Source organism: Piliocolobus tephrosceles, chromosome X (assembly GCF_002776525.5).
Source record: "Piliocolobus tephrosceles isolate RC106 chromosome X, ASM277652v3, whole genome shotgun sequence".
NCBI classification, from domain to species: Eukaryota; Metazoa; Chordata; class Mammalia; order Primates; family Cercopithecidae; genus Piliocolobus; species Piliocolobus tephrosceles.
In genome coordinates, this window is record NC_045455.1 from 5,604,002 (window position 1) to 5,620,945 (window position 16,944).

The 16,944-nt window shown below is 34.2% G+C and overlaps 1 protein-coding gene across 1 annotated transcript in view; it reads right to left on the minus strand.

The window, feature by feature from the left end:
• The window catches only part of TNFSF13B (TNF superfamily member 13b), a 32,915-nt gene extending 16,447 nt beyond the window's left edge, over window positions 1-16,468 (minus strand). The window contains exons 1-3 of the mRNA XM_023217639.3: window positions 15,773-16,468; window positions 15,583-15,667; window positions 5,144-5,200 (exon numbers count right to left, since the gene is read on the minus strand). Coding sequence (XP_023073407.1) covers window positions 5,144-5,200; window positions 15,583-15,667; window positions 15,773-16,111 — 481 coding nt within the window. The 5' untranslated portion in view covers window positions 16,112-16,468. The remainder of the gene's footprint in view (window positions 1-5,143; window positions 5,201-15,582; window positions 15,668-15,772) is intronic.
• Window positions 16,469-16,944: the final 476 nt, after the last annotated feature.

Consider the following 16,944-nt stretch of genomic DNA (forward strand, 5'->3'; position numbering starts at 1 on the left):
TCACTACTCACAACAGCCAAAAGGGGGAAACAAACCAAATGCCCATTCATAAAATCATGGCTTATATATAATAGAAAAATCCACATTCATACAGAGGAATGAAGTATGAATACATGCTAGAATGTGGGTGAACCTCAAAACATTATGCTAAGTGAAAGAAGTCAGGAATTAAAAGTCACATATTGTATGATTGCATTTATATAAACCATCTGAAATAGGTGAATCCACAGAGACAGAAAGCAGATTGCTGGTTACAGGGGCGTGGGGAGACAGAGAAATGGTGACTGACTGCTTAATGGATACAGGATTTTCTCTGCGGCTGAAGAAAATATTTTGGAACCAGAGAGAGTCGATGGTTGTAAAATATTGTGAATACTACATGAGAATGGATTGTGCATTTAATTTTATGTTATATGAATTTAATTTCAATAAAAAAGATATAACTGAAAAGGTAGATACCCCGATTATTTAGCATTTAGAAGTCTACACTAACAGAAAAAGCAAAGCAAATAGCCTACGTAGTAAGCAACCTCTTCAAAACTATAAAATAGAAACTCTTTTGTTAACGTGAAAAACAATACACGGTATAGCACAATATGATGAACGAAAGCCAAATACATTTCTGAAATAAGTAAATGTAAATTGATTTATATCACCCAATAAATGAAAATTATTTTAAGATGAGATAAGAAAAGAAAGAGCAACTCTGTTTTGCATACATGGGAAACACAGAAAAATTATTTCAGAGAAGTTAAAAGTAAAATTTTGGGCAAAGTCATGTTAGGGAAATGCAATCCAAAAATAAAAACAAAACATTTCAACCTTAATATTGAAAAGACATATCATGGAATTCAAGGTTTTTATACACAAAAAGAACAACCAGCTGGAAAATACAAAGAAAGAAAATGTTTCTATTTATCATAGCATTTGAAAAGGTAAAATACCTTGTAATGATATTAATAAGAAATACGCAAGAACTTCTTGAAGAAAATTTCAATACATATTAAAAGAAACAAAAGGAGACTAAACAAAAATATATCATGTTCTTGGATTGGATTTGATTTGTACATCATGAGGGTATTTTTCTTAATTTATAAATATGAAATCCAAAAAAAAACCAAAACAGCAGGCATTTTGCTTTTTCCTTTTAACTAGGTAAATTACCTAGCTGATTTTACAGTTCCTATATTTAATTTAAAAAACAGAAAAATTCCAGAAGTAAAAAGAAAAAAATGAGTGAATTAAATTTACCAGAAAATAAAACAAAGCCCTAGTAACCAAAATGCCATTTTATTGGGGTGCATAAACAGACATTAAGTCAATATGATATAACAGAAAAGTATTTTAAAAGTAAAAAAAACATAGACTAAACACGGGAATTCAATAAAAGTTAAAGTTAATATCTTCAAGCAGTGTGGAATAGATGGACGATTAAAAAAACTTGTGATGCCCTCACGGGGGAAAATTAAGTTGGTTGCATACCTCACATCTTATACCAGGATAAATTGCAAATAGATACATTATTTAAAGGTAGAAAATAACTATAAAGGTTTCAGAAGGAACATGAGATCTTTCCTTAATACGTTTAAATGTAAAAGGCCTTTCTAATCACAACCCCAAATCCAGAATCCTTTAAAAAAATGGATAAATTTGACAGAAAAAAACTTCATGCAGAATTAAGATAAATGACAGCATGGGAGGAAATGCTTGCAATTTGTAATATAAAGAATTAATCTGCTTGAGATATAAGGAGCTCACAGAAATCAAATTAAAAATGACCAAAGTCCAATGAAAAAAATGGAAAAAAATATGAACAGATGGCTCACAAAAAATAAAAATAGAAATGAAAAACTGGAACAATGTAAAGACAGAAATACAAATGGTTCTTCAAAACATATAAAATAATGGCTTAAAGAAAGCTAAGAGATGCTATTTTTCACCTGATGTTCTTTTACTGCCAGTCATAGCATCACATTTTATAATCCCTATAGGACCACTTAGCAATGACTGCCAAATTCAAAGTCTGTCCCACACAGAGGCTGACATATGAGAAGTTACGGATGCACACAATTATTTTTTGCAGCACCTGCATGGCAAAAGATGGACACCAAGAAGTCTATTGGTAGGAGAATGATTAAATACATTAAATTCATACAATGGAATACTATGCATTTTTTTAAATGTGAGCAACTCTGTACACAGGCAACAAAATATCTGCAATATACATTGTTAAGTAAAGAATGCAGGTTATAATCTCATTTTCAAATCATATGTATTGCAAATACGGTTTTTAAGTGTTTACTATAAGAAAGGAGGAAAGCAGAACTACATTTGCATTTGTTTGTGTTAACAGAGAGAGAGTCTGAAGTCTACATAGGAAACTAAAAGTGAGGTGAGCGTGGGCAGGAACAGATGGGAAAAAGAGCAATCCACATTCTTTGTGCTTTTTTATTTTTTGCAATATGTGAATGCATTACCTATTCAAAATTTAGACTAAAATTCAAAAAAACGAACAGAAAAGACATGAGACTACATTCTGATAAAGCCCTCTTGTCTTCTTCTGTTTTGTGAAGTTTACCTCTGCCCTCACTGCCTGGACGAAAGTGTGTGGGAGAGCAAGCATAGGAACTCAAAATATCAGATGCACATAGCCCTGCTCCTTTGAACCTCCATATCCCCGGAACACATAACATGATTTCATCTCACGACCTGATGTTATGTATAATACAATAGGATAATATAGAGAATATGCTAACAATATTATAATATATAATATGCTAATAATAATATATTGTTTCCCCAGAAGATAATAATATATTAAAATTATTATATATAATTATTATAATATATTATATATTATATAATATATAATTATATATTATATGCTAATAATATTAATAACATATTTTTATCTTTTCCCAGGAGACTTCTTATTTTACTGTGCAAGTAAAATGCTTCATTGAGTACAACCTTTTTTAACAAAATGCAACCTGCCTCTATCTCCCTGCTAAATGTCCATGCACACTAACATTGTATACTGGTCAAGGGTTTGCTGACATCACAAGGGCAATCTCTTCATCCTAAAGGGTGGAGCACTGCAAGCAAGCATCCCAGGTAAGCATCCCAGTTCAGCACCCCCGGATCTGTGGGAAGCGGTCACTACTCCAGGAAGACCACAGCATACTGTCCAATTCACAAGCACATTGGAGTATAGCAGCTGCATCATTTGGTGCAATTTATAGCATTTTGGGGGGTAGGGGAAAATGTGTAAAGTAAACCTTTTCCAAGGAACTTTTTAAAACTGTAACTTTGGCCCTTAAGATCTCCTGGCTTTCTTTTCCTTCTTAGGAAACAGTGTGCTGCTTATTAAAAGTTGCAAACATGATTTGGGAAAATGTTGAGCAATAAATAATAGATTTACAAGTAGTTTAGTACTTGTGTTGTATCTAGGACAATTAAAGTCACACAGAAAAAAACACCGATGAAAAGAGCATGCCTGGGAATCATTACCAGTGCCAACTCACATTCATTATCTGTGCTTGTTTTGTTTTGCCCATTCCTCATTGCCTAGCTTAACCTCCAGATACTCCTGAACTCGTAGTTGGTTCACAACACAAAACTTCCTCCTGCCCCCGCCTGCTTTGTTGCCCTCCACAGCATTTCATCTCATCTATATTTCACTTGTTCATTTGTGGGCTGTTGGGTCTTTTGTTTGTTTTCTCCTCATCAAGAGGTAAGCTCTTTCAAAGTAGAAAACCACACATATGGACTTGCGATGGTTTGGCTTAGACTTTTCAACTTTACGAAGGTATGAAAGCCACATACATTCAGGAGAAATCATACTTCAGTCCGGTATTCAAAACATAATATGAGCTACTCAATACTTTCCTATAAAATGGGCTTCGTGTTAGATGATTTTGTCCAATTGCAGGCTAATGTAAGTGTTCTGGGCATGTTTAAGATAGGCTAGACTAAGCTATGATATTTGGTAAGTTAGATGTCCTAACTGCTTTTTTCAATGTACGTTATTTTCAGCTTGGGGTGGGTTTATCAGGACATAACTCCATCGTAAGCCGAGGCGCATTTGTACATATTTTAATCACTGATACCCCCAGTGAACATACAGTAATTAGAATATTGTATGTTCTTAATCAATAAATGTAAAATAAATGAATCAACGAATGTGTGAGTGAACAAATGGTTTTTTAGAACATTTTTGTTCATTAGTTATCTTACATAAACAAACGCTACTATAGAGCAGCAATTTCCATTTGCTTTTGGAGAGAGGTCGATACATGATAAAGTGGCATAGTCACAAAAATTTGTGAAAACTGGATGAAACAAAGTTAAACAAATATTTTTTATTAAAGTAGGACTACTTAGATTCAATAACTTGCTAATGTGCCTTGTGACTCAAAGAAAAATATATAAGATGATATGTTTCCAAATTTATTTGACACTGAAACTCTTATTTCAAGGACCATTTCTCTGGATTAATATTCTGGGTGATACATATTGGGAAATGACATTAAAAGTTGTTTCTTTGTGAACCTGGATTCAGGCCATTATTACAGAAAACACTTACTTGTCTAAAATTAAAACTAAAAAAAGCTTCAAATAACTGAAAAATGTAAAACATTCTACCTCTGTGAGAAAATGGTAAATTATCAAGCAATAATTTGACATTGGAAATTTATTTTAAAAATACAGTTTTTTAATAATCTGTTCAGTTTTATTTTCCTCTTTCTATGATTTTTACAATTGAATATAACAGGAGAATTCGTGTTTGTGAAGATGGTCTTGATTCATTCTAAAAGACAAAATGCTGTCTAAATAATAAAAATTAAATTTGATTTAGTATTGATTTTTATTTTATTGTAATGTTAATTATTTAACATTTCTAAGTATTAGTGCCTCTAAGGTCATTCTCCTTATTAGATCATTACTTAAGCCTTAATTATTATTTATTCCCAAGTCATTTTGAATAAATGTAAGTTTATTATTTTTTATTTGGTTATAAGAAGTTTTGAGATGGATGATTGACTTTAGATGCAATTCAAATATAGTCTTTAGACTTGAAACTTACAAATATTTGGAGTGGACTGAATTCTAAGTAGAACAAGTACCGGGGATATTTTATTACCTTTTTGTATAGTTGGTGTTTCACTGTCTGCAATCAGTTGCAAGCAGTCTTGAATGACTAAAAAGCAAAAATTTATCATTTTAGTTACTTGAGTAGAAATAATAAAGAAATGAACTGAGAACACAAAGCTACAAACCCATTCTTCTAGAAACACCAAATCAATTACACTTTCTACATTGATTGCATAATATTATTCTTAAAGTTACTTTATGATATTTGCCCATTGATTTATATATATCATATATCTATGAAATTCAAGACATTTCAGAAAAGCTCTATGTGCTGTTAAAATATAATAAGTATATCACCTGTACAGTTTAACCTAATTTGCTTTGAAAAGTGGCTGAAGAGAAAGCAAGTTTAATCATTTGTTTAGCACATCTAGCAAATACATGAAACAGTTAACCTTATAAGATCATTCTAAACAGTCTTTTGCTTTAAAAAAATCTAACATGAAATCATGACTTATTACCACAGAAAATACTATTTCTGACACTTCTGAAAGTTAAAAAAAGTGCTAATATTTATTGAACAGATTAAATGCAGACAGTGTACCAAGACTTAGTATATATCATTTCCATTTATCCTCACAGGAATCCTAAAAATTAGAGATTGGAAACTAAGGCTTGGAAAGTGTAAACAGCTTGTTCAGGAACTCAGAGACCAAAAGTGATGGGAACAGAATTTAAACTCCACCTGTTTCACTCTGGATCCAAAGTCAAGCTTTTGGTAAAATATATTGGACCAAAGAGAGAAAGAGAGATAGAACATCTGTTACAAATAAAATGGAAGACTTCCATGAGACTGCATATAATCAGTAAAGCTTCCTGAAAACATCAATTATCATCATATATTACATATTGAATATTTCAGTCAATATTTAAGAAACTAACATTGCGTTAAATAAGGAGAAATGCCTTTAGGCAAAAGCAAATTAAGGACACCTGCTGGAAGGTGTAGGGAAGATAAAATAAAGCAGTAAACATCTGTGAAAAATATGAAACATAAATCTAAGCTTGCATGTTTTAGATTAAGAAAATATTAGTTTAGTTTTTTATCTAGCAAATAGTTTATCTAGCAAATAGTTTACTTCATTAGTTTGAAGATGATTCTCAATGCATACAGCCTCCCGAGTAGCTGGGACTACAGGCGCCCGCCACCACACCCAGCTAGTTTTTTGTATTTTTAGTGGAGACGGGGTTTCACCATGTTAGCCAGGATGGTCTCCATCTCCTGACCTGTTGATTCGCCCACCTCGGCCTCCCAAAGTGCTGGGATTACAGGCGTGAGCCACTGCGCCCAGCCGTGACTTCCTATTTCAAGTCATCCTTTCCCTGAATGTCTGTGTTGCCCCCAAATTCCTATGTTGAAACCTAACTGCTGAGGTGATGGTATTAGGAAGTAAAGCTTTGGGGAGGTGATTATGCCTTGAGGGCAGAGCACTCATGAATGGAATTAGTATCCTTATAAAAGAGATCCCAGAGAGTCAGCTTGCCCTTTTTCCTCACGTGAGAACCCAGTGAGGAGGCATCATCTACAAGCCCAGGAAGCAAGTCCTCATCAGATATCAAAATCTTCAGCCATCTTGGTCTTGGACTTCCGGCCCCCTGAACTGGGAGAAATAAATCTCTACTGTTTATAAGCCACCCAGTCTATGGTATTTTGTTATAACAGCCTTGAATGAACTACAGCAGATTTAGATACTCTGTGTAGTCAGAGAGAAGTTTACCTAATAAGTAATGCCTTGACACTATGAAAATGTCTCCATTTTAGTCTCTACAGCCCAATTAAAACTTGGCCACAACCTACACGTTGAAAAACAGTGTTCTATTCTCTCATGTAGTAGCAGAAATGTAATATTTAGCAGAAAATGTGCTTTAAAGAGAAAAGTTTATTTCAAGAACTGTTCTTCAGAAGAGAAAATAAGATATAAAATTGACGTTTCAATAATGAGGTGTAAATTACAGCCACTGAAGTTGTGTAAGTATGCTCTGATGTTTGCACAATGATAAAATTGCCTAGGGTTGCAGAATGTATGCAGAATGAACAATTGTCTTTTGTTCCAGAGAAAGTTACTTGGCTTTTCCAAGACAACTCACTTTAGGAAATTTGATAGCTATTATCAAATTTCAACTATTTCAGCTATTATCAATTTATCTCCTCTTCAGTCTTTTAAGACTTTCTTTCTCATTCAAATAGATCTGGTCTTAGGCTGGAAATTAGCACTCAGCTAAAGATTTGTCTCACAAAGAGAGGAACAAAAAAGGCAATATTATTTTTAATATCTTCCAGTAGCATAGATATCTAATCACAAGAGTTTTGAAAACGCATAGTCTAACATAAGAAACACAATTTGATAACAACTGTCATAGTAATTGATTACTGTTTGGTTCTCAAATGCCTTTCACACATCTCTCCCTCTACTAAAATTGAAAGGAATTACACAAGAGGTTAAGAATAGATTTTTTATGTTTGTTATTTTTTTTTTCTTTTAACTAAGCAAGGCAATAATATACATTAAAACCTTTCTGAGCCTATGGAGACACAGTCTGTGATCTCTACCACTAACAGCATTCTCTGATTCCTCAACTTGATGTCTCTCTCACTGGCAATAATCGTAATACCCTGGAGCTTGTCAGACTCAATACTTTTTCTCAAATCTGGTGTCACACTTGAAAATTAAGCATGTACAGCTATTATCATTGAAAAAAATCAGAATTTATGGTCAATAGATAATGAATTCAAATCTTACCTCTCCAATCAATTAGTTGTCATGAGTTTGACACTTAATTTTGAAGCATTTTAAATCTGTATAATGATGTCAGAGGCATGTGAACCAGAGCAACTCCATCTTGAATAGGAGCTGGGTAAAATAACTGAGACCCAGTGGGCTGCATTGCCAGATGGTTGAGGCATTCTAAGTCACAGGATGAGATAGGAGGTCAGCACAAAATACAGGTCATAAAGACGTTGCTGACAACACAGATTGCAGTGAAGAAGCCAGTCAAAACCCACCAAAACCAAGATGGCGAGGAGTGACCTCTGGTGGTTCTCACTGCCACACTCCCACCAGCGTCATGATCGTTTACAGATGCCATGGCAACGTCAGGAAGTTACCCTACATGGTCTAAAAAGGGGAGGCATGAATAATCCACCCCTTGTTTAGCATATCATCAAGAAATAGCCATAAAAATGGGCAACTAGCAGCCCTCGGGGCTGCTCTGTCTATGGAGTAGGCATTCTTTTAGTCCTTTACTTTCCTAATAAACTTGCTTTCACTCTGTGGATTTGCCCTGAATTCTTTCTTGCATGAGATCCAAGAACCCTCTCTGGGGGACTCCTTTTCTGTAACATTTCTCTGGTAACCACACAAGGGACTATAGTACAGAAACCCCCGACCCAAAGATTAACTTTGGGTAAGTTTTGGGTCCTGTAATAATGGGAATAGCAATATCCATTTCATACTGTTGTGAAAATAGACTGAAGTCATAATTTAGATGTGTTTTATGAATTGTAAGTAACTTATCTATTTTATTGTTCTCTTAAATTTTGCATCAATTTGGCTTAACTTCTCTAACTATTAAATAATTAGCTTGCTGAGAGAGGCAATTGATTTTCTGGGTTGCAGTTTTCTCATCTCAAACGAAAACAATAATGTCCAGCTAACAGAGTTGTTCAGAAGGTAAATGATATACATTCCCAGAGCCCAACACACTGTTTGCAACTGAAACATGCCTAATAATTGTTACGTTGCTTTCCTCTTCTCTGTATATTATGGAGTGCCTACCTCAGATATTTGCAGAAACAGTGGGTGACAAATCTATTCGAAGAGAAACCTTCTCTTTCTCTAACTCTTCAGAAATGTTAGTGTCTTTTAAAAAAATACATCGCCACGACAAAAATGCAGCTGCTCAATGCAGTTCTTTTAAGTAGGAGTTGATCTATAAAAAGAATAAGCATTAAAACTAACATTTTCCATTCATATGGAAGTATTGATAAAAACAACACAGGCATAAACATTTTGAATTTATTTAAAAAATCACCTACCCATGTCTGCAATGTTAAAGAAAAATAAGTCAAAAGTATAAAGAATGATTGAGCTTTCAAGAAGAGATAGAAGGGCTTAATCAACCTGGCCTCTGCATTCAAAATGGAGCCACACTTCTTTCCCTTCCTCACCCTTCACATTCCTGATACCCATTACCTGGCCCTAACCATTTAACGTTTTCAACGTATTTACCATTTTTTGGTATTTTAATTTGCTAATTAACTATATGTACTATCATTTTTCTGTTTCTCTTCAACTCACGATAATGTAAGATTGTGTAAAAGAGACATAATATCACATTTGGCTGTGTGGAATGATTTGTTTCCTAGCTCTTCCGTTTCCCAAAATCTCAAGCTTAACAAGAACAGGTCAAAGATTTGGTTGGAAGGTCAGTGTTTTCAATTGTAAATACTTTTCCAGAAATTGAGCAGAAGACAGTTCTTGCAACACTGAAAAAAAGTCTCACTACTGAAGCAGGGGAAAAGAAAAAACAACTCCCAGGGAAAGCTCTGGTCAAAGATCGCCTAAGCAGCAGCCAGCTGGTTCTGTTCCACGAAGCAACACACCCTTGCTGGGTAAGAGGCTCAAGTTAGACTAATTTTGATAAGGGCTGGATGGTCTAGTTCTACATTGCATGCTTCCAACACTCATGTTACAGCCTGGAACTCACAGCTAAGCCAGAAATGCCAACCGGGCAAAGACTGGACATTACAGCCTGGTCAGACATCTCATCTTTCCTTGCAGAGGAGCTGGACTTTGGATTCAAAAAGAAGACTCAAAAATAGTATTAATATCTTTACTTTTAGCAACTAGAAAGGTTTATCCTATAGAAAACTTAAAGTTATAATATTAGGTGTTTGTTTATATATGCTACATTCAAAATTTTAATTTAAAAAATGTTAAATACAGTGTGATATCCTGATGGATCCTAAAACATAAAATCATTAGTGGAAAAACTCGTGAAATTCAAATTAAGTCTAGAATTTAGCTAATCGTTAAGTCTCAATGTTGGTTTCCTTTTTGTAATGAAATACCACAGTCATATAAGATGTTAGGATTAGGGAAGCTGGATGGGGTACATGCCAACACTCTCTATTCTTTGCAAGTTGTGTGTAATTCTTACACAATCCCAAGCTCACTTAAAAATGAAGAAAAATATAACTTAAAGTAGATTGACCGAAATCTCACAATAATTATTTGGAAGGTAAAATATGGACAACTTTTTCTATTCTTGCTTTACATTGCATTGAATTGTTCATATTTCTACCATTATTTTATTATTATAATTGAGACAATTATAATAAACATTATCAATAAAAATAATTTTGTCTTTCTGTAACCTAAAACACATAAATTTCTAATAGTTATTAATTAACAGGAAAGAAAATACAAAGGTTACCTAATTTTAGCAATGAACCTTTTTAGGTCAGTGATAACCCATTTGAAAGAATTCATTTTCTTGACAGACTCTAAAGACGTTTATCTTTAGGTTCTTAAAATTAATAAAATTACAGTTAAGTGATGTTCAAAATGTGGATCTTCATGATTCCATTTGTAAATAAATTTTATTATGCAATATTTTCAAAGCCATATTGTTTTAGTTAATTTTTAAGTTGGGAATATCTCCAAATACAGTTATGGGCTTAAAAGTGAATTTTTGGCTAATGTGAGCTATTTGGCAATTTTTTAATCCTGGATTTCCCCACATTTCTGTTTATTATACTACAATCAAAAATGGTATTATGAAATACATTAAGCTTAATGAGATTTTGGTTTGAAACACAAAGTAATTAAGAAAAACAAAACTAAAGCCAAAGTACTAAATTCTAAAATTAAGAAATTAAGTAAAACCACTGTTTACCCATGGGATGCCTGGAAGAGAGTATCACTGGGACATGTTGGCTGATGGTAATTCCCCTCCCTTCATCTACAGTTTGTGTGAAGTTCCAATAAAAATACTTGGTTCTAAAACATGTAGATAATTAATAAACATGAACATAAATAAACACTTTAAAAGTAAAAAGGACAACTTACGGTTTTGAGTCCTATTGAAAATAAATCAGAACTTGAATGAAAACAAAAATCAAAGAAAGCTACATAGAATTTTCTCAATGCCAAAACATTTCTACTAAAAGGAGTCCTTGTGTTACAGACAACTTTTTTGGGAATATAAACATTAATTTTGGAGTATCTAAACAAATTTTCCCTCCACCAAAGAATAGTATCTAGAGCAACATTCAAATGAATTTCATAATTTTATTAACAAGGAATAGTAGACATCACCTGTCATTAAGATTCTTATCTTTAAACCTTCCACCTTGGATTTATGAATGTTATGAGTGTGCATACTATGTCCTATTTGAGTATATACACATAACACACACACACTATATATATACACACACACATATATTTCTGTATATATGTATGAATATATTTTTATATATATTTGTATGAATATATACATTTATGTATGTATTTGTATAAATATATATTTATGTATGTATTTGTATAAATATATATTTATGTATATATTTGTATAAATATATATGTATATATATTTGTATACATATATATTTGTTCATATATATATATATGAACAAATACAGTTGATCCTTGAACAACACAGGAGTTAGGGTCACTAATCGCATGCAGTCAAAAATTTGTGCTTAACTTTTGACTCCCAAAATCTGTTGACCAGAAGCCTTTCTGATAACAAAAACTCAATCAATATGTATTTCATAAATTGTATGTATTATGTAGTGTATTCTTACAATAAAGCAAGCTAGAGAAAAGAAAATGTTACTTAAAAAATCATAAGGAAGAGAAAATGCATTTCCCATTCATTAAGTGGAAGTGGATCATTAGAGAGTTCTTCATTCTTCACATTGAGTGAGCTAAGGGGGAGGAGGGAAAGGAGGGGATGGTCTTGCTGTCTCAAGGGTGGAAAGTGGAAGAAAATCCACATATAAGTGGACCCTCACAGTTCAAACCTGTGTTGTTCAAGGGTCAGCTATAATGTCATGACTCTTCTTTGCTTCTTGGGAGCATTTCCAGCATCATTAGTCGCATTTTCCATAGGTCTCATGGTGTTATTCAAGGTTTATGATATTGCATTAAGCAAGATGAAAAATAGACACAAATCATGAGAAATCATTCTTACTGCAATTCCCAATTTATTGGAAATACAACTGGCTCATGCTGAGATGATGAGCATCACATGGTGTTTTAAGCAGATACAGCACTTGAGCTCACTGCAGTAGCAACAGGAGGTGGCTATGAAATTATTACAGTAGTACAATATGTACCACAGTTAATTTTATGCAGTCATGACTTAATACTGCATGTTTATGTTTGTTTCCATTTCTCTAGACTACAAATGGTGCCATGTACAGTCTGTTTGTATGCATATGTTTTGACAATTTTTAACTTTTGTGTACATTTTATGATAGTAATAAGAAAATAGACTAGTATCTACATATATTTTATGCATTCATGACATGGCTAATTAATCTTAATATTTTCAACATTTCAAGGATACACAGTTCCTCCATGAGTTTTTTCAAATTCTGGCAAATCTACAAACAATTTTCCAATAGGTTTACTGAAAAAAAAAACCCACCTGTAAGTGTACCCATGCTGTTAAAACTTGTGTTGTTCAAGTCTCAACTGTGTGCAATATATACCTATATGCACACTGTATCAAGGTTTATTAAAAGGTCTAGGACAAACCATGAAATAATTATAGTAACTACTTCTGGGCTGTGGAAAACTGGGTACCTGTTTTTTCACTTTGTTTGAATCTACAAATTGCAAATCATTTGGTGAGAGATTCTCATCAGTACACTATTGCTGGATACCATTAAAACACAAATACATGAAAGTATTAATAGGAGAATTTTGGGACAATGTGACCCAAGAAGATATTTCTTTCCTACTCTATTATTCTTTTCCTTCTTCAATCTGCTGAAATGAGTCTACACCTTTTTTAACATTGTAAAGTTAAAGTTTATTTTTAAAACTAGTATTTAGAAACAGGGGGATACTAGCAGTGAAGGTTAAGGAGACGGAAGAATCCTGACCCTACTAGTTATTGAAGCCTCTTATAATATAAATGACCCTAAAAAGATTATTTAAAGCATATAAATAGAATAATTAATCAACAACAAAAAAGAGTCTCACATAGATTCAACTCTTATGAGGAACTGAATGAAACACAGTAAGTTTTTCAACACCAAGGAGTTACAAAGAACTATTTAATACATTTGGTTGCGATAGCAGTTTGGAAGGAAGAAAGAGAGAGGGGGAAGTTAAAGCCAATGCGAGATGATTCATCAAAATAAACAACAGAAGGACTAATGAGTTAAAACAAAACACTCAACTATCAAAAAGTCAAAGTGGCGGGTAGTCAACTACTTAACAAATCATGAACAAATGTATTTTTAGCTTTAATATTAGGGAAAAATTTTTAAAGATGATCGCTTTACTATAAAGAAATGCAAAATGTTCAAGGAAACAAAGCAGCAAAACCGTTAAACTATTTACATCAAAATTTTGATCAATAGTCAATATGTCTAATTAGGAAGAGCTTCTCCAGAATTATAAAAACACGGGACAGACAACTGGAGACAGTTATAAATCAAAATGTGCAAAAGATAAAACCATAAATAATCAAAATAAGCAGAAAGTTTATTCATATTAGTAAACAAGCAACACATCAAAATAAATGTGAGATATTGTTTTACAACTACTAAACTAGTCAATACATTTTAAAAATAACATGCTAGCAAGAATGTGGAGAACCGGTACACCACATTTTTGATTGCATGTGTAACTCATTTTGAAAACAATATGGCAGTTGGAAACAAGGGTGATGAAGATGTTTCTTCTCCCTAGCTTGGATATTTCACTATATGGATTTTATATTGAATATATAATTTCACAGAAATAAAAGAATTCTGTACAAAACTTTTGCACGTTTTATTATAACAAAGAGAATAGAAATAACTAAAACAATTGTTAGATAAATTTATACAGATATATGAAAAATACTTAGAAATAGGAAAAATCCTTATTGTATAAGTCAAAACAAAAAATGCCATAGTATATATTTTGCATTATTTTCAATTATGTTAGAAATATAGATTATAAAGTGCAAACAATAAAAATAATTGATGTGTTAAAATAATAAAAATGTGCATGTTTCCTAGTTTAAGCCCAGTTATTCCCGATCACTGGTACAAAGATATAATAACCAGATACCAAAAATTATGGTTTTATAAAATAAGAAATAATTTTTTTATGAATAAAATAAATTTATAGTCAGGGTACCTCATGCGTGTGTGTGTGTGTGTTTATGTGAGACAGAGAGAGAAAGAGATGGAAGGGTCCCTGGTCTATCTCTCACTACGTTTCTTATGTAATTCTCTCCAGAAGTGAAAATACACATAAATTATTGCAAGTATTCTGTGGACTTCATAGAGCCACTGTGAAGGTTAAACAAAATAGTATGTTCGAAAATGCCTATTCTGGTCTATAGCTGTACGATACGTTCCAGGTGTTCAAAAATATTCTTTCAATATATTTAATAGACAATAATATCAAGAAGTTGTTACATCATAATTTAATAAATGTAATAAAAAGACTCTTTTTTTCACCTTCAAATGAAAGAACTAGAGCTGATCATTTTGGTAGGCCCTACCAACTCTGTAAAGTTCTGGGGAATGAGCAGAACATGAAGAAAGTCAGAAATCACTAAAGGATGATGATAAGAAGATGATAAATGCTTGGATCTCCTGGAAAAGCATACCTTAAAGAAAAGCTTTACAATCTGCGTGTGTGTGTGTGTGCGCGCGCGCGTATGTGTGTGTAAAATAACCTTTTTAACAAATAAACAAAATTAAAGCACAACATACAGGGCCTTTCATTACAACCTTTACCTGGTTTCACAACATGTAATGCACATTCAGAAAATAGATGTCTATAACTTTCTATGACCGAGATAAGCAAAGTCTCATTCTAACACATAGTGCTTTTTTTGATTTTTCTGGAGCGATGAATAATGCTTCTCACATGGGAGGGCATTATCTACTTGAGGAAACACATATGGCCCTTTCATCTCCTCTGTGCTTAATGCACAGATAAATACTTACACATGCACAGGGAAATGCTTCCACTCACACCATTTGCTCATTGGAGGAAAAAGCACAGCCATGTAGCCTATTACATTTGCCAGTGCTGGGGCTTTGCTCTAAAGCAATGTCTGCTTTGGATGGCAAATTTTAGTCTCTATTTAATAGGTTCATAGAGGGGATACTCACCTCTAGCTCCCCCAAACTGGATGTTTTTCTCTAATCCCTGACTCCTAAAAGTGTCTGCGCCCAAAACATACCTGTTTCTTCTGGACCCTGAATAGCACGCTTATTTCTGCTGCTCTGACTGGAGTTGCCTTCTCCTGGAGCTGCTGGTTCAAAGATCTATGAACAGAAAAATTCCACATTATTGGAAAGACAGCTGAGGGGAGGGAGAGGCAGCAGTGTAGGCAGGATCTTGCCTGAGGCTTGCAGCTGCTGCAAACTCACTTTCAGTCCCGCGGTGACAGCTGGAGCTTCCTCCAGGCCGGCGTTGGGGGCTCTTGCTCTTGCTGGCAGCTTCTCCGCGTGGTGGCCCTGCAGCTCTGCCCGGAGGCTGGCCAGGTCCCCTTGCAGGGCGGCCACCTGGTAGAAAGACACCACCGTGAGGCAGCAAGACAGCAGTGCCAGCAGCAAGGCTGCAGCCAGCAGCTTTCCGTCTCTGGAGGATCGCAGAGAGGGGCTTTCCTTCCGTGGGAGGATGGAAACACACTCCTTCAGTTTCATTTCTTCTCTTTTCTTAAGGCAAGAAGTAAGGCGTGACTGCTCCCTTTCTGTGGAGTCATCCATATCGCGACTTCAACTTTGAAGGTTGGGGCCTTTAGAATAAGTGACCACAGGGAATGGATCATTTCCTGTTATCTGTGTTTGTTGATGTCCTGTGTGCACTACATGGCAGGGCTTGGCTCACCCCTCAGGAGAGTTCTCCTGAATTTTCTTCTTTCTGCCTTTCTGCATCTCGACCCCTACTGTACAGTAGGTTTGCTGGCATCTACCCTCCAATTGGATTGCTCAATCTGTCTTCCTCATTTCACTTTCAGTTTTTGTAAGAATTTCAAAGTCATCTCACAACACTCACGCTCAAGTAGATTTAAAGCCCCGGGGGAAACCTGGAGTTTGGATTGGCACCTTCAAGGGAAAGCTTTTAAGATACGCACAGGTCTAAGAAGCCCACCCTTAAGCATAGTAAGGGAACTGTGTCTGCTTGGGGCCACATGGCTTCATAAGGAAGGGGGAAAAGCAGCTGAAAGTTCCTGCTGCTGTCATAAAAATAATTAATGTGAAGGTCACATAAGCTAAGTGCTTTAGCATTGACTTGTTCTTAGCTAGAGAGTGATTGATGAACAGTCTTCAAGTATGAAATAAAATGGAGAATCCTTGAAGGAAGTGTGGAAGTAAGTCCACTGGGAAATATTCATATTATTATACTAACAATGTCATAAAAAGAATAAGACTAAATTTTACAGACATATTTAGATTAGCTATCTGAAGGATTCCCTAAATATAAGTGAACATATTTTTAAGGAAAACATGCATAAACTGTTTTCTTCTGAGACTCATCACTGAAACTCTATAATGTATATGAACGGCCTGTCCCGAGGAGCCTGGTCTCAGCTTTGCTG